The sequence below is a fragment of the Semicossyphus pulcher genome, unplaced genomic scaffold (assembly GCF_022749685.1).
Source record: "Semicossyphus pulcher isolate SPU_LCO1_2020_fin unplaced genomic scaffold, fSemPul1.0.p SCAF_7, whole genome shotgun sequence".
NCBI lineage: Eukaryota > Metazoa > Chordata > Actinopteri > Labriformes > Labridae > Semicossyphus > Semicossyphus pulcher.
In genome coordinates this window covers 19,996,616-20,014,629 of record NW_027211748.1, presented here as the reverse complement: position 1 = coordinate 20,014,629, position 18,014 = coordinate 19,996,616, and the positions used below count along the sequence as shown (strand labels likewise).

Genomic DNA, 18,014 nt, shown 5'->3' with positions numbered 1-18,014 from the left:
GGCACCTTTCTGGTAGGGCCGTGTTGTCCGTAAGGCTTAGCGACGTTTGCCGACCAGCCGGCCTCACCGCCCTCTTCATCGTGCTCCCTCTTCTCATCCTCTCCGCTTTGATTCTCTGCTGGTGCTGTGGGAGGAAGAGGAAGAAGAAAGAGGTACCTATAAGCACCTCCAAAAAGAGAGCGTCCAGCAACAGCAGTAATGGCCACAAGCATCGCAAAAAGCAGCAACCTGCAGCAGCTGAGCAGAACAAAACCGGATACTGCGGCAAGGAGGGGATCCTGAAGAACCAGCTGCTGCTACGCCCAGCATCCACCCTCCTGGGCAGCACTAGAGACATCTACGAAGAGGTGGAGATAAAGCTGGGCTCAGTGGAGTCTCTTCCCCGAGAACCATCACCTGGTTCCTCCACAGAAGGGAAGCAGGAGCCTGACGGGGTCAGTAAGACGGAGCTGGACGCCGTCAGTGTGACAGAAGTGATGAAAGACTCAGCGGACAGGGAGAAGGCTTACATGACCCAGTCAACTGAATACTACAGCCTGGTGCCGGGTATCGAACTGGAGGATTCAGACCACGGGGAGTATGAGAACGTCAGCCTCTCGTGACACCGTGTTGAAGGAATAACTCAACATTTTGGGACATTTATATTTTCTTTCATGAGAATAACTTTCCGGGTTAAAAGTCCATCTTCTATTTCATAATCATCTTCTCACTATGAGTAATGAGGTCTAACATGAACAAAAAGTTTGCCAAGTTCTCAATGGTCTGGGCTGACTTGATAAAAATGTTTGACTGTTAAACCTCGACCGAAAACAGAAAAGGTTTTTCTTACTTTTTTTAGCCTTCAACATTAAATGGTAAAGAGATAGTTAAGTTTTGAACCCTGGTTTCCAGTACAGCATTGGAGCCAGGGGAAGTCACTTTAGCTTAGCATAAACACTGAGTGCAGCTAGCTAAACTGTCCAAAATTAAAGAAATACCTACACCTTTTATGGGTCAATTAATTAAATGTTGTCCCTCTTTTGTTACATAAACAATGTATGGTTTTAAGCACTGAAATGTAATGCTTTAAGCCAAAAAGTACTTACACAACTCCCACTGTTTGTGTATGGATTAAACAACTTAGATATGACGCGTTAATTATTGAGCAGTCTGGTTCCTAAACTTCTGTAGCTGTTGAGCTAACCGCTAACAAGAAAAACGTTTGCACTTATCAGGTAGGCTACAATAGCCGTCTGATCTTCTTTTTATTTTTTCGCAAGTGGCTTGTTTTGTTTTGCTTGCCATTTCGGTCCCTTTATCATTTAATTTAGTGTCATTAAAAAGGCGGTAAAGTTCTCTGAGCTAGCTTGCTAGGTAGCCTATCATTATGAAAGATATTGGGCTCAGTGAAGAACTGGGCAAGAGGTTTTTGTCATGTCTCAAACTGTCTGTAAACCATGTCTTATTTATCTACACTGACAGAAAAGGTTAAAAATAATTAGATGGAGACACAACACACACACTTTTCCAGCTCCCTCATAGGTTAGCACTGCAACGGTAGCTAACACTGAACTAAACTATGTTTTTGAGAGTTGCTAAACTTTTGAGCAATTCAATTGAATTCAACAAATTGACACAAAATGTTGCTGTTTTTACTTGTGGTAGATATTTAACTTAAGGTAGTACCAGGGTATGTAGTCTTTTTGCTAGGCTAGGCTAACCATGGCTCCAACTAGGCTACTTAACTCCTAAATCAGTTGTATCGATCTTCTCATCTAACTCTCTGCAAGATATTGAAGAAGCACATTTCCCCAAATATCTATTTGACTATTCCTTTAAATGCACTAAAGAGAGACACTGTAGGTATGCTGGTAGGCCTATGTGTGTGTCTCTGTGTGTGTTATCTACTGATAGAGGGACAGCATGGTCCAACCACTGTAGTATCACAATGTAAGAGGAAGTGATTTAATCCGCAGCTTTTCCTGTGGGACCCGAGGAACGCAGTGACGGTTTGAAAGGGAGGCCCTCCTGTTTTACTCTCTGTAAAAGCTATTTTATAGACACCGAGGCCCAAAGACATTATTTCTATTTAAGGGTGTCCGTGCAAATGCACTTGTCTTATTGTTTTCACCTCCATAACAAAGAACCGGACATATTTTAATGACTACTTGTTCTAGGTCAAGCAAGCTTTTGTATGTGCTCTCTTTTACCTCACCCAAGTGCAATTGTTAAATGCATTCCAGTTTGACTTGTTACATATTCTATGAAATACAGGATGTTCTGGATCAAACTCATTCACCTTGTGCTGCACATCCATGTACGTAGGTGCTGAAACAATGACTAATCCCATTGCAATGCTCACAGCTATTTCAACATGAAATGTGGAATGTAAAGCTTAGACGAGAAGTCTAAAATTATATATGTCATTGTTAAAAAGGGATGATAGGACAGATGCTTGCTAATGCTCTCCTCCGGGCTAAAATGTGCATATAAGTTGGAAAATAGCAGCGTGGTCAGATCTTAATACTGGGGAATGAAGGTGTAAAATTAAAAATCTCTGTAGTGTTGGTTCAGTAAACAAAAAAAAGACATTGAAGGTCATGGAGGAGGTGTAAGATTCAAACTTCAAACTTGATTGTTATCTAAGAGATGGAAAAAACGACTAGACATCTCACTCTCACACTTGCTGGGTTTGAATGCTGATTTGTTTGTGTTCAGTGAGAGAGGGTGCAGTTTTAAGGGTGTGGAACTTCCTGTGATTTAAAAATACTGAGGTGTATTTTCCAGACAGGGGTTTCACATACTTTCTATCAAAGCTTTATTTATCCACATTGTAAGGCTCACTGCTTTCCAAATGCAAAAACGCCCTAAGGTCAAAATACAAACAATGAACGAATGTTGCATTTTGAAAAAATTCTGCAAACAGATTTTATTGTAAAATCTGTATTTTCTTTCTTTTTCGGTAGCTAAAATATTTTGGCTCAAATATCTACTTACAGTTGTTACACCTGTCAGATTTCCTTTCTTGCTCAACATATATACAGTTTACCATTAAAAACGCTGAACATTGATTATATTTTTTTTAATAATGAGGCAACCATAGGTCGCTTCTGATGTCTAGCGGGTGAAAAAATCTTTGTTAAATGGTTGAAAAAACTCTCAGGCTGGCTTTCTGAGGTATACAGTAGACTTTCTAAAAATCAAAATCATGTCAAAGTGGTCTTGGATATTGATAGCTATAATCATGATATTATGCCCAACTAATTAGCCATGTTAGCTAACATAGCCTATATGTTCATATAAACAATTAATATTTACTTCTACTGTTACAAGCAAAAAAGCTCAAAGAATGACAACTAAAATGTACATAACTGGACAGCGATATAACAATTCAGTGGTTGCTGGATTTTCAACTTTACAAAATCCAAAACAAGCACAGGACAGAGCTGCTAGCACTAGCTTAAACTGCATTAGCATCCAGGACCAACTACCACACAAAAGTACAATAAATAATGTAATGCGGATGTGCTAGATATGAAAGGGGTCTGTTGTTAACGTAACCTGTAACCCCACAAAACATAGTTAGCTACTGATGCACTCATTGGCCTTGGAAGCTGATAGATATTTAAGCTAGTTAGCGGGACATGCTAATGATTTAAGCAAAATTAGATGAAGACACAGCTTATTCACTTAACTCTTTTGCTTTTGGTTTTAGGAAGGCCAAAGAAGAGGGACACCACTGTCCAACTGATATCCAAAATTTTACAGGCCTCCTTTTTATGGTTGCTAAGCTACGACTGGACAATTGTGGTTAGCAAAATAGGTTTAGCGAACTTTCAGTTCAAAAAGCTCACATCGTTTGTAAATTTTTACACCTGAAATTTTAAAATGTGACATATTTCTTGCCAGCATTTATTCTTTGATGACATTTGAGGGTTTACTGAAAAGACAAAATAAGAAGTTTCTAAAAAATGTAGAGACCTCATATTTGGTTTCTTCATAATAAAGAGGCCCCTGACCTCAGTGTTTCTAAAACCTAAGGGCTTAATTGTGTAATTTTGAAGTGAAATTAGGCTTTGATGGCAGTTTTTCTGGTCACAAAAGGTGAAACTACTTCAGTAACAGTTATTTTTTTAACATATGGCAGCATTAATAGCCTACTACTTCACTGGTAAAACAAAATGGGTCTCCTGCTATCATTCAAGCACTGATTTACATCACTATGTTTATATTGGCAGATGCACCATTTTCATTGTTGTATGCAAATAATTGTTGAAGTAAAATAAATGTTTTTCTCAAGATGTCTGCCTCAGTATTGTGTGTGATGATGATGATGACTAACACCACAAACAAGAGGGGAAAGAAAAACTAATCTGTGTCATTGGTGCTGCATTTTTCAGAACTTGCTCCAGATCTTTTCTTTCAACCTTTTTTTTTTTTTTTTTGCCCCCGTCAGCTCTTTCTGCCCCGACAATGACCCAGGCCGGCCCCAGCTACCTGAAATCCCTCTTTTCTTTTGAGGTCTAATTTCACTCACCGTGGGAAGTTGTAATTAGCGCATTGGGTTACTCAAACGATCAGCGCTGAGCCTGCTCTCTCTGTCCTGTTCTCAGAGGTCTTAGCCCCCGACCAGTGGATCCAGTAGTCGAGGCCAGGAAACGGCTGCGATGTTAATCTGGGAGTGTGTTTCATCTAGATCAACTATAGATTTACACAGGATGGTTAAAAGTGGAAACTCCTTAAATAGTTTGTAATATATATTATTGTATTGTACCATATTTTATCACAAAAATAAGATCTTAAATGAGTTTCACAGGCAACTAAATGAATACATGGCTGTAAAACAAGAAACATCTGGTCACCTGGTCTGTATTTTTTATAAAGGAGTATTACAAATGGGCCTAATACATGCTATTAAATATATCAGTACTGTACTTTAATTGTTTTCTGTCAATAAAAGAGCCCTTGGGTGACTTTGTTTATGAGATAAATACAGACAGTGAGGCCTCAGGGCTGTGGCTGCAGATCCACTGCATATACAAGAGCGCCATCTAGTGACAGGAATGGAAACTACCATTTATGAGTAAAGGAAAACTTTATAGTGATGTATACATCAATCAATCGGTAATAAATGCAAAGATAGAGACACTACGGGGCCCGTTAGTTGCAGGCGAATTAGCAGCACAGATTACAGATTGAGACAAAAAGGGAAGTGAAAGGCGATCCCCTGTCCAGGCTGTGATGGAGGATTGATAGCCCAATAAATATGCAGTCAGGGAAGAGCAAACAGAGTCAGAGGATAAAACCCGGCTGGAAAAGAGACTATGATTTACAATAGACTGCTGAAACGATGTGAAAAGCAAACAAGCGAGCAGAGTACAGCAGCCAATGACAAAGACAGAGAGACGGGAGGGATGGACCCATCTGCTGCTCCGTCTGCATCGCACTGTGAAGATGAGTTAGGCTTCTGTTATCACCGTCACTGATGGACAGAACAGTAAATAACACAGACAAGGCTCGGCTGTGTAATCAATCTGTGTGTTTATTATGTGATTTTCTGTGACGGGGCATTAGCATGTCTTACATACCAGGTCCAAAGTACTCAATTGATTTGTGTCGCATCAGAAATACTGTTGATTTTCAGAAACATGTTAGTGTTTTCTACCTTCTAAATATGGATGTGACTTTATTCAACCTGGTAAGGGCTTCAGGTTTCAAAACAATGCAGACCTATTATGGATTAGATCTAAGAGAATAATAAAGATTCATAAAGCACATAAAGGGTGAGATACATAAACAGTGATAAATCAAAATGTAAAACTATTTAAAAGACTGAGAGCAAGATCAGCCTGCCTCCAATGCAAAGAGAAGCAAAGAGAAGCAGATCAGTAGCTCTATATAGAATTTGATGTTGGTTTTAGACATGAGGCCCTGTCCATAAAACCATTTGTAATTGTTTTATTATGACATGTGAAGAGAATAATACAATTATTTTATTATTCTATCTCCAAAGAGCAAGAGCAAGTTACTTATTGTAATATTTTAATATCATTATTCTGCAGGTTGGTTTATGAATGTACTGAATACACGCGTTTGTTTCTCTGTCTTCTCTTTCCTGGTAAAGAACTGTGTAATCTCTGGATTTGCTAAATATTATATAAAAACACATGTTGTATTAATATAAGCAGTTACATTTAGTATCTATTTATAGTATAATAATATAATATAATATAATAAAGAAACATCACATGAGAGGCTGTAATTCAGACGCAGATAATCACAGCCGTGCTGATATTCAGTACAACATCACAACCTCGAGTGTGATATACTTTTATAAAACACAAGCGGAAAATAGTAGTAAAAAAGTATTAATCAGCAGCATATTATTTTTTGGTCCACCAACTCAACTAGTTCCATAACTTAACTGACACTGGACTCTTGTTGCCAAGCAACCCAAACATTCTCCTGCACTGTGTGTCTCCAGGTTACCACAGATAGTTTTTTATCATGTCCATGTATCTGTTTGTTTTTATTTATCATCAACCAGTGAAATAAGAGTCTGCTGTGTGATTCAGAGGTACCAGCTTGATAAATGTAGACCTACACCAATGTTAATTAACAGTATTCTGAACACCTGGCTGAGGCGGAGTGATACACAAGAGAGAAAAGTCCCAGTGATGTTGTCTCTATATCAGCTCTCATGGAATGCCTCTTGTCCAATCAGATTACCTGGTTGGAAATTACTGCTGTATAATAGTATATATCATTAATTGTTCAGGTCAGTTTTTGTTTTATTGTATTTTAAGCATTTTCCAGCTTGTGATGGGCACCTTTCATGACTTTTTATCAATAATAAAAAGATCATAAATTCCTCTAGCAAGATTAAACTGAACATTTACAGAGCCAAGTCTGCTCTGTGTTATCACAAGTGTCTCATCAACTTCTTATCCACTCTCTTACTAAATAATTATCAAGGTACAATAATCATATAAAGACTGTACACTTTATGAGCTGTATAAAACATATAACCAATATAATGCAAACTGAGGAGTCATATCTACCAGTATATGTAGTATTGTATTAACAGGATGTGTCTCTGCACTTAGTGACTGTAGGTGTATACTGTATATCTTATGGACTTCAGGTTCCCACGTTATAAATTCAAGGTGTTAATTTATGACAGCACAACAGAGAGCTTTAAATTCAGAGCCAGAGGAAGAACGTTTCCTCTCAGGACAGCAGGACTCCACACAGGATCAGGTGATACACCTGACTTCACAGGTAAGACTCCTCTTTAGATTTATATTAAAGGAGACGGTTGTAATAAAATCTATATATTATGACTGAGAAATCAATATTGATTTTAACATAATTTCTTATGTTTTACAGGATATTTCTGTGATCAGAACAAACACAGACATGACAGTTTCTTACAGCCTTGAAGTGGCCGATGCCAGATTTGGCGGCTTCTCTAAGTTGCTGTTCAGGTGGAAGGGAAGCATCTACAGGCTGCTGTACAAAGAGCTGCTGGTGTTCTGTGGGGTTTATCTGTTCTTCAGTTTGCTTTACAGGTAAATTTACTGGTTTTATCTTTTAATTCTGCTGTTTGCTGCAGTGTGATTGAGTGATGTTGGTTTTCCTCACAGGTTCCTGCTCACACCGAGGCAGCAGGATGTGTTTGAGCGTGTCGTCCTTTACTGCGATCAGTTCACCAACACCAACTTCATCCCAGTCCTGTTTGTACTGGGTGAGTCCAACTGAACCAGCTCTGTCTTACACCAACCAAACCTAAAGATAAACCACCATAATTAATATATTTTGTCGCAGGTTTCTATGTGACCCTGGCCTTTAACCGCTGGTGGGGTCAGTACACCAGCTTCCCGCTGCCGGACAACCTCATGATGGTGGTGTCCGGGAACGTCCACGGATCAGACGAGAGAGGTCGACTGCTGCGGAGGACTCTGATGAGATACGCCAACTTATCCTCAGTTCTTATTTTGCGTTCCATCAGCACAAGAGTTCTCAAACGTTTCCCAACTTTGGAGCACGTAGTGGAGGCTGGTAAGAAACAACAGAGGAGAGGAATTAACTGCATTCACTCTGGGATTATACTTGAGAGATTGTACTTCAAAATCTGCAAGCTGCAATTAAATTAAGAGATAATTTGAATTTATAAAATTAGATTCAATTTGTTTGCCTGTTTGGTTGGTCCCCAATATACTGAAATGTACCGAGGGTTTAAATATAAGATTTCTTCAGCTTAGAGGACCTGGCTGTAAAGGCCCAGTCACCTTTACTCTTAAATCAGCAGACAGGCTGCACTCTGACTCAGATTACTAATCCTTCCATCCATGTGGCACCTAACTGTCTGATCTCTGTGCAGGATTTATGACGACACACGAGCTGAAAAAGTTTGAGTCTCTTCACTCTGATTTCAACAAGTACTGGATGCCTTTGACGTGGTTCTCAAACCTGGCGTCCACAGCGAGAGAGGAGGGCCGAGTGAGGGACGACATCGCTTTGAGACTGCTCATGGACGTGAGTGGGTGTTTCTTTTTCTACTTTACTTTATGATGTAGGATCACTTTAAATCCCTTTATGAGCCATCTTCAACACCAGTGTTTCTATACATTCTGCATATTCTATAACTGCAGGAGCTGAACAATTACAGAGCTAAGTGCAGCCTCCTGTTCCACTACGACTGGATAAGCATCCCTCTGGTCTACACTCAGGTACGATCAAGGCTAGAAAAACTACGATCAAGCTCATTTATTTTGACTTCATTTGATGGACATTTCTCTTCTTCTTCTTAGTTTGAAACACAGCTGTTCTTTACCACCTTTTTAATTACCTCAATTACTCTTCTGTCTGTGCAGGTTGTTACTATAGCGGTTTACTCTTTCTTCGCCTTCTGCGTGATTGGCCGTCAATTTCTGAACCCTGAGAAGGGATACAAGGATCACAAACTGGACCTGTATGTCCCTGTTTTCACCCTGCTGCAGTTCTTCTTCTACACTGGCTGGCTCAAGGTGAGAGGTCATATTTCACCTGTATAAAACTGATTTTGTTTGGATTTTTCTCATGAGAGATACTTCACTGTTTCTGTTCTGTAGGTAGGGGAGCTGATCATCAATCCCTTCGGCGAGGACGATGACGACTTTGAAACCAACCAGCTGATCGACCGAAACATTGAGGTTGTCCCCTCAAGGCTTCTTTCTGATACAATCGCTCTAAACACCGGTGCCGGACTCATGGTGTCTGAGGGGTTTAAAAAAGAAAAGGGCTGCGTGATTATCTGGCACTTTATCATATTGTCTTCACTGAAAGGGCACTTAATCATGTTTTAGCAACCAGAAGGGCCCTGATCGCCTTGTCTCCACTGGACATGCACCTTAAAGGGCACATCATCAACTTTTCTTACTTGAAATGTCACCCTATTTTATCCTATTTCTTGCAAACTGGGTGACATTAGGGAGCACTTCTTCATATTTATCTACCATAGGGCTCCCAAGATGGCACATTATCCTTATTAATCTACCATATGGGCAGCCAAGAACACACAGGGGCACCTGAGGTTGCATCGCTAACAGTCATCATTACATTTCTCTCTCTGTGTAGGTGTCCATGCTGGCTGTAGACGACATGTACCAGAATCTGGCTCCCATTGTGAAGGACAAGCACTGGTCGCAGAGACATTTCTCCATCCCGTACACTCTGTCGACAGCAGCTGAGACTCTGAAACCAGCCTTCAAAGGCTCAACCTTTGACATGAGGTATAAACTTATTTCACCCTTTACTTTGCTTTATGTTGCTGTTGAACAGTCCAGAAAATAAATAAACACTTCCAAGAATTGGACCTAAAATGTCTGCCATATTTGCAGGGTGAGTGCGGAGGATCTTGACATTCACCACCCTGCAGACACTGCTGGAAAGACACACTTTTTACCTGTTAACGGCTCTCTGGGCGATGGTCTCAACGGTCTTCTGCAGAGGAGCAGAGGAATCCTGCGAGGTGCGAGCCTCCCTACTCTAATTGATGTTTCATCACACCAGGATGAGGAAGAAGATGCTGCTGCTTCCCCTGAGGTTAACATCAACAACTACAAAGAACAAGAGATGGGGTTGATTAGAGTTGAAGTGGAACAATACTAGTAAAATTACTGTTATACATATTGTGTTTGAACCACTGTGTGTTTTTGAACCAGAAATATTCTTTTATTGAATAATATAAAATATATGTTGATTCCATACAACTAAATGCATTTATGAAATAAAACAATTTTGTTCATATAATGTTTTGTTTTGTGATTATCAAGGAATTACTAAGAATATAATATTTCCTTAACGTGTATGCTCTACTTTGATAATTCACAATGAGAGCATGTACATCACTTTTCATAATGAATCACTGAAAAGCTGAAAAAGGTGCATCTGCAAGTTGCTAGTTGATGTGACTGTTGAATGATTGTAGTGAAGTAAACGTACAGGTTTTCCCCTGAGGTGTAGTGGCCCATCAGTTTAAAGCAGCATAAGGGAAATACTCCGTACAACTTCCTCAAATTCTGTACTAAAGAACATTAGAGATTTTAACGACTTTCTTTCATTGGACCTCTGCATAATACACAGTATACGGCCTATACGACACAGCAGGAGTTTGTGTAGTTAAAAAAACACGTGGTCCGCCTGTACACTCAAAAGAGCATAACACAAGAGTTGTAATATATTCAGTACAATCAAATGACACCGATTTTCTACTGGGCATACAACGGGCAGATTTGTAATAACATGTCAAATAATACGACAACACGCAATTTTAAACAGAATTAAGCACTAATGAAAACATTTTTTGGGACTTTTATTTTGAAGAACAAACAACGGAAGTTCGAGAGGGTCAAAATTATTATTTTCCACTTCCGCGTTGTCAGATAACCAAAGAAATCCATATCGATAGGAGAGTTTCACGCTTAAAATACTCGCCTGCAGTAAAGGTACGTTAACATTACTGTTTCTAGACACAACTCTGACTTTTAGCTCATGAAACATGTTCCTCTAAATAAGTTTTGAAGAACATTAACATGGCTAGCCACCCTGTTTTCTTTTAACAGCTATTGTAAACGCCACTAATTAACTAACACCTAGCTAGCTTGCTAACGTTAGCTTACTCACTTTTGGTTTAGAGGGAGTCGATACTTGAGTCACTCCTTCAGCGAACTTTGGTCTTTGATAAGCGTGTTTTAGACCTTTGACATTTTATACACACCCTTTGTAAGGCAACTGGAAATCAAATACATTCACGGGATTTGGCTGCTGTGTCAGGAATCATCTGTCACTCAAGAATATTCGGTTTTGTTTTGGTTGTTTGAAAGGATAATCCCCGCGGGACGAGGTAGGAAAACAAAGGCAGGACAGGGGTGTAATGTCATCTAACGGCCCTCTTTGGCTGAATTGCTGACTGACACCCACATCATCAACATCAACATGTCTCTGGGTGACAACCCTCACCTACTGCTTGGGAGGATCCGCTTCCTGAACAGGTGCATTGAGTGTTTCCGGAGGAGCGAGCAGGTGCCGGAGTGCCTTTGTTATATCCCCAAAGAGGTGTGCTACAAAATCTGCAAGGATTCCTCGTCCACGTCCTCCGCCTCCTCAGGAGCATCTGCAGGAGGCTCCACCGTCGGGAAAACACTCGTCTCCGTCTTTGAAAGCCCTCACCAGACTCCACACATAAAGAAATTATGCAAGTACAACATTGAACCAAAGAAAGGGACGTGTATCCGAACAACAGGGGAAGAATACTGTAACAGCCAGGGCCTGTGGGTCAAAATCAATAAGGTAAACCTCTGTCTCTCTATCATATCAACATCTAATCATGGACCTTTTCTGTTTTAATCCAGAAGCGACCAGCTTTTGTTGTGATTTTTTTCCCCACATTGCACAACCCTGCGTGTCCCTCTCACACTAGGATGTTTGTATTCACTATGAATCCAGTTTTATTAGCTATTAATGTGGTGTAAAAACACATGTAATGATGCATGTCTGTGTTCAGGAGCAACTGGAGGAGCATCGTCCGGGTCTTGACTTGGAGGAAGGCTGGATCCTGGTGTGTAAACACACAGAGGGAGGTGACAGGTTGGTCCCAGTGGAGTCACCAGAGACGGTCAGCAGACAACAGCAGCTCTTCGGCTATGACCACAAACCCTGCAACAGGTGGGAGCAGGTGGTGAACGTGGAGAATGCCCTTTACATCGGATCCAAACCCAAAGTCGCTGAGTGTGATGACGCCGCTGTCCAGAAGCTGAGGTGAGCATGTTTGTGTCACGTCAAACAAGTGAGACAGGAACCTCACCAGCTGGAGATTGTTGAATTAAGCTTCTGTTCCCATAAATCTTTAAGGTATGTTCCTCCCACCTGGACATATGAATGTGACGAGGACCTGGTGCACTACTTCTATGACCACATTGGGAAAGAGGATGAGAACCTGGGGAGTGTGAAGCAGTGTGTGACAAGCATTGATGTTTCCTCGTGTTCGGTGAGTCACATGCTCTGTATTCTTTCACTTAAACCTTCCTAAAAAAGGAGATTATAAAGGTTTTTGTTTGTGATATGGAGATTTGAAATCTGCTGTCTTGACATTTTCTTGTCAAGACAAATCTATTACAATAAAGCTGTATGAGCCTTATAGGCAAGCAAGCTTTTTTTCTGTTTATCGTCTGCTTTGTCGCGACTGATGTGGCAGAAATAGTACATAAACATTCAGGGGAATGACCCTTTTAAAAACATGACTTTGTCTGTAATCAAATCATGTTGATATTTGGTGATAGGAGGATCCCAGTGGAGGCGCGAGCTGTCTGACAGACAGCGATACCGAAACTTACTGGGAGAGCGACGGCATGCAGGGACAGCACTGGATCCGCCTGCACATGAAGAGAGGCACCGTGGTCAAGTAAGGAGCTGCTGAGCTACAAAAATAATTTAATTAAATATTTATGTATTATTTATTTAAATAAGAGCACATTGTTAATCAAGATTACTTCATGCCTCAAACTGTGTTTAAAATATCTAAGTTGTGAAAGTGTTTATTTTAGCTCATAATGCTCGACTCTTTCCTCTCCAGCAAGCTGATATTGACGGTGGACTCTACAGACGACAACTACATGCCCAAGCGAGTCACAGTGTTTGGAGGAGAGGGAGACAACCTGAAGAAGCTTAGCGATGTCACCATTGACGAGTGAGCCTTTAAAAAGGATTTGTGGACGCGTTTTACGTAACTCCTGAAGTTTCTTAAATATGCTTCAGAATGCGGGATATGAGACTTATGACAGATCATCATCTGCAGTGAGAGAAATCAAATGATGAAAACATTTTATATTATTTAGTGCCTTTAATTTGTTGGAATATGTACATATACCTGATATTTTGTTCTTGCCCTGTTTACAAATGTGATTTTTCAGTTTAAAATCTATTCAACTGTTATTTACTCTCTTGATAAAATTGATAATGTTTTATTATGAAGCAAGTCTAGCAAGTCTACCTGTCACACTGAACCATTTCCACTATAGCGAGTACATAAATACAGGGCATTGAGCTGTTTCATTGTCGGATTGACTGCAGTTTCTCATTTTTGCCTCCAGCAACCTGATAGGAGAAGTGTGTGTGCTGGAGGATATGACGTCTCACCTGCCTGTGATTGAGGTTCGAATTGAAGAATGTAGAGGTAAGGCTTTTTAGCATGGTTCTATGTTGATTTAAGCATTTCCTGTGATTTAAAACATTTCAGTTCACATTGTGGGTTATTTGGCTGAAAAGCTTCTATAGTGAACATTAAACAATGTTTTCTCTTCACTTTTGACCTGACAGATGAGGGGATAGACGTTCGGATCCGAGGCTTGAAGATCAAGTCGTCATGTGAGAGAGACCTGGGTCTGAATGCTGATGTTTTCCAGTCCACTAACTTGGTGCGATACCCCCGCCTGCAGGGCAACACGCCTGACGTCCTGTACCGCAGAGCACTGGTCATCCAGAGGTAGGTTTTATAATACTGTCATCTGGAAATATGAACCATTTTTATGATAGACTTGTGATGTTTTTTTTTGCCAGAATCAGAATTAATGTGTTGGTGAAGTTTCACCAATTTAAATCTCAGAAATACAAGTCTAATGAAATTCTCTGCATAGCCTTACAGCTAGTTGTTATGTTCCTCTGTCTCACTCCCTGCAGGTTCATCTGTCTCCTTGACTGTGTGCTCCCACACTTGGTACCTGCCTGGGACTACAGTCTGGGGACCTTCAATCAGATCAAAGTGAGTCATCGCGTAGCTTTTGAAATATATAAATAAAGTAGTATACCTACAATATCTACAAACAGTGTTGTGCTTATTAAGTTCTATATTTTGCTTTATCCAGTGAATTTTATAAGCAAACGCTCATATTTAAAACCCTCCTACCCACACAAGATGCATGAACAGTCTTTTAAAACACGGCAGTGGGTAATACTGATAGTATGCTGATGTATTTTTTATATTGAATGTACTTGTGTGTTCTTTGTGGCCCTCTAGAGCATAAAGCAGTTCCTGCTGCTGTCCAAACGCCGCTCAGCCCTCATCACCCAGTGCCTGAAGGACTCAGAGACCAGTAAGCCGAACTTTATGCCCCGACTCTACATCAACCGACGTCTGGCCATGGAGCACAGAGACAACCCATCTCTGGACCCCGGCTGCAAGAACGCCGTCCTCAATCAGGTATAAAACACTTTCTAAGAGGTGACATTACTTCCTCATTGTGAAAGTTGACTCTTAATGTTGTCTCTTAAGTGGGAAGCATAGCGTTTACTAACAGTACTGGTAAGTAAATTTTCTGTACTTAAGTATTCAAGTATTGCAGTCAGCTTCCAACAGTTTGTACACCTGTCAGACTCTGATCCATTACGGTGCTTTTACTGTTTCTTTATGGTGTTTATTTTTCACCTTGCAGGTCTATGAAGGTCTCAAGCCATCTGACAAATTTGAAAAGACTTTGGATTACAGGTATGTATTTTTAGGCTTGCATCTCTGTCTTATTTGTCAGATATTCCCTGCCTGAATATGGCATTAAATATCTCTGTCTGCCATCTTACTACTTGTTTTGCCAGGTGGCCTGCTCGGTACGACCAGTGGTGGGAATGTAAGTTCATTGCAGAGGGCATCATTGACCAGGGAGGTGGATTTCGGGACAGCCTGGCAGACATGTCTGAGGAGCTCTGCCCCAGCTCAGCTGAGTGTCCCATGCCTCTGCCGTTCTTCAGCCGTACGTCCAACCAGGTAAACAACGATCAACATCCTCTGCAGACAGTTCGGATTTAACTACACCTCACTTTATGGATTTTTTTTGTGTGTCTTATGCCGGTCGCTCAGGGCTCCTTAGAGGCCAGAGATTACTACGTCCCAAACCCGTCCTGTAAAGAATTCAACAAGTACGAGTGGATCGGTCAGCTCATGGGAGCTGCTCTTAGAGGGAAAGACTTCTTGGTGAGTGATACTAACCCTCAAACTTCTGTAGGTAGATGTTTACATTGCTTTAAAATGAGAGCGGGTTGACGCAGAGACTTGATTTTGGGTTATTTGTGCGTTCAATCCTGCAGGTTTTGGCTCTGCCTGGGCTGGTGTGGAAGCAGCTGACTGGAGAGGCTGTCAGCTGGTGTAAAGATTTCCCCGCTGTAGATTCTGTGCTGGTGAGGATATTCAAATTATTACACCAACAGTCCAATAAATGTAAATTTTATCCCTCTGAACTGAAACCGAGGCTCTGCAAACTGAGTTTCCAGTTCAATTTGCATTTGTGTTCAGGTAAACCTGCTGGAGGCCATGGAGAACATGGACCAGGAGACGTTCGAGTTCAGGTTTGGCGAGGAGCTGGTGTACACCACCCTGCTGAGCGACGGGCAGATGGTGGAGCTCATCCCTGGCGGCAGTAATGTGGCCGTTCGGTACGAGGACCGCAGCGAGTTCGTCCGCCTGGTGCAGAAGGCTCGGCTGGAGGAGAGCAAGCAGCAGGTGGGACTTGAATGGTGTTACACTTTGTGTGTGGTCAGAATTTCTCTTGTTGCTGCTGCTTTTATTCCTCATTACAAACTTTTCAACTAATTCAGTTGTGCATAAAGTTGCTACATTATACAAGCTTCAATATGTGCTTGTGTGTTGCAGATTGCTGCCATGCATGCGGGGCTGCTGAAGGTGGTTCCTCAGGCGGTGCTGGATCTGCTGACCTGGCAGGAGGTGGAGAAGAAAGTGTGTGGAGATCCTGAGATCACTGTGGAAGCCCTGAAACGACTCAGTGAGTTTCCAGCTTAGAATTGATCTCAGCGTCTTTGACAAAAAAACATGCATTTTTACACATTGTTTAGAGAGTTAATTTTAATTTTATTTAGTGTCACTTTGACCCTTGACTTCTAATCTAGTGCCATCATCAGGTTACAATCTTTGTCCAATACGTTTGCCTGTCACCAAATACCATGTATTGAATCAATGTCTCTGTCTTTCTTCCAGCACGCTATGAGGACCTGGAGCAAAGTGACGTTAGAGTGCAGTACTTATGGGAGGCACTGACCAACTTCACCAATGGTCAGTTGTCTGTTGATACAATATGTCCACTGTAGTGAATGTCTTTTACTATATCTCATATTAACTATATAGTTCAAACCTTCATAGTGTCTTGGTGCGGAAAATAAACAGGACACCTTTGTTTCAGTTATGAGACATTGGCTATAAACTCAGATTCATGGTAAGAACTCAGTTACTGACAATGATTTTGATTGTTGTTTCCAGAGGATCGCAGCAGGTTTCTGAGGTTTGTAACTGGTAGAAGTCGCCTTCCTGCGCCTATATATGTCTTCCCTGACAAGCAAGGGTGAGTGCAAAATCCCTAATAAATAGAATAATTATTGACATATCACTGTTTTCTTTTGATATGAAGCAAAATAGCTCATTACAAAACTTATAGAAGCTTTTAATTTCTCAATTTTGAAATGTTGTCTTGTTTCCAATTTAGCTCTGAGACGACTGATGCACTTCCACAGTCCTCCACGTGTTCCAGCACTCTTTATTTACCCAACTACCCAAGGTACGCTCTGTGTTTTGTGTACATATGCAGAATCTGTTTCTGCATATTGATGTGAACATTTAATATAAAGTTGTGTTTAAATGTGTTGTATGCATTGCTGTAAAAATATGTTATTGTTTTATGGTGCTAGAAAATGTACTCATCTAAGCTCTTATGAAGAATATTACTATTCATGTAATGAATGTGATTCATTCATGTGATTTTGTTTTAATAATGTTTATTTATCTACACAACTTCATCCTCCTCTTCATTTTTTCCTGCAGTGCAAAAGTTTGTGAGGAAAAGCTTCGATATGCTGCGTACAACTGTGTGGCCATTGACACAGACATGAGCCCGTGGGAAGAGTGATCTCTCTGCTTCTTCACTGAAAAAGTTCTGCACTCTTTACCAATCACTGTTGAATGGAGAAAGCTTGCCAAGTCTGTCACCATATCTGCACACCTGCCAATTAATCCAAGCTGTATATAATAAAGAAATTTATGGAAACATGGAAATTATGTTGGTGTTTTTATTAATCAGTGAGTTCTCATGTTTGCCTGAATGAAACTATAACTGAATGGATCCTCTTAATATTCAAGCCATTTAGGTAATTTTATAAAATACTAATCACTGCATTTAGGGAGCGCTAAAATACAGGACATGGTTTATTTATATTGTTGTAATAAATCAGTTTAACTCAGAAAAGTAGAATATTACTGAAATAATAGAATATATGATTCAAGCAGTAACATATGAAACAAAACATAAAATTATGTAACAGACAAAAAATGATAAAGTTGATCCCAAAAGTTCAGCACCATGGAACTAGCTGTTTGACGAAATAATCTCTAGTAAAGCTTGTTTGACTAATTTTTCGCTTAAAGAATGTAGTAATATAGATATGTTTAACTCTATGCTTCCCTATTGTGAAGTTATGTATATTATAAATTAAAAAGATTAATA

General features: G+C 40.3%; 2 protein-coding genes across 2 annotated transcripts; both read left to right on the top strand.

The window, feature by feature from the left end:
- The first annotated feature begins 7,398 nt into the window (after positions 1-7,398).
- best4 (bestrophin 4) lies at positions 7,399-10,131 on the top strand. The gene is made up of 9 exons (XM_069684752.1): positions 7,399-7,550; positions 7,626-7,726; positions 7,807-8,040; positions 8,363-8,517; positions 8,634-8,711; positions 8,856-9,008; positions 9,093-9,173; positions 9,598-9,752; positions 9,861-10,131. The coding sequence occupies exons 1-9, from the start codon at positions 7,399-7,401 to the stop codon at positions 10,129-10,131; spliced, it is 1,380 nt and encodes a 459-aa protein (XP_069540853.1).
- Positions 10,132-10,895: 764 nt separating this feature from the next.
- hectd3 (HECT domain containing 3) lies at positions 10,896-17,557 on the top strand. The gene is made up of 20 exons (XM_069684851.1): positions 10,896-10,967; positions 11,346-11,811; positions 12,026-12,279; positions 12,373-12,508; positions 12,801-12,922; positions 13,094-13,207; positions 13,611-13,693; positions 13,837-14,002; positions 14,197-14,278; positions 14,534-14,716; positions 14,949-15,001; positions 15,106-15,274; positions 15,368-15,481; positions 15,595-15,684; positions 15,800-16,006; positions 16,157-16,286; positions 16,499-16,573; positions 16,778-16,859; positions 17,001-17,072; positions 17,336-17,557. The coding sequence occupies exons 2-20, from the start codon at positions 11,458-11,460 to the stop codon at positions 17,418-17,420; spliced, it is 2,571 nt and encodes an 856-aa protein (XP_069540952.1). The 5' UTR covers positions 10,896-10,967; positions 11,346-11,457; the 3' UTR covers positions 17,421-17,557.
- Positions 17,558-18,014: the final 457 nt, after the last annotated feature.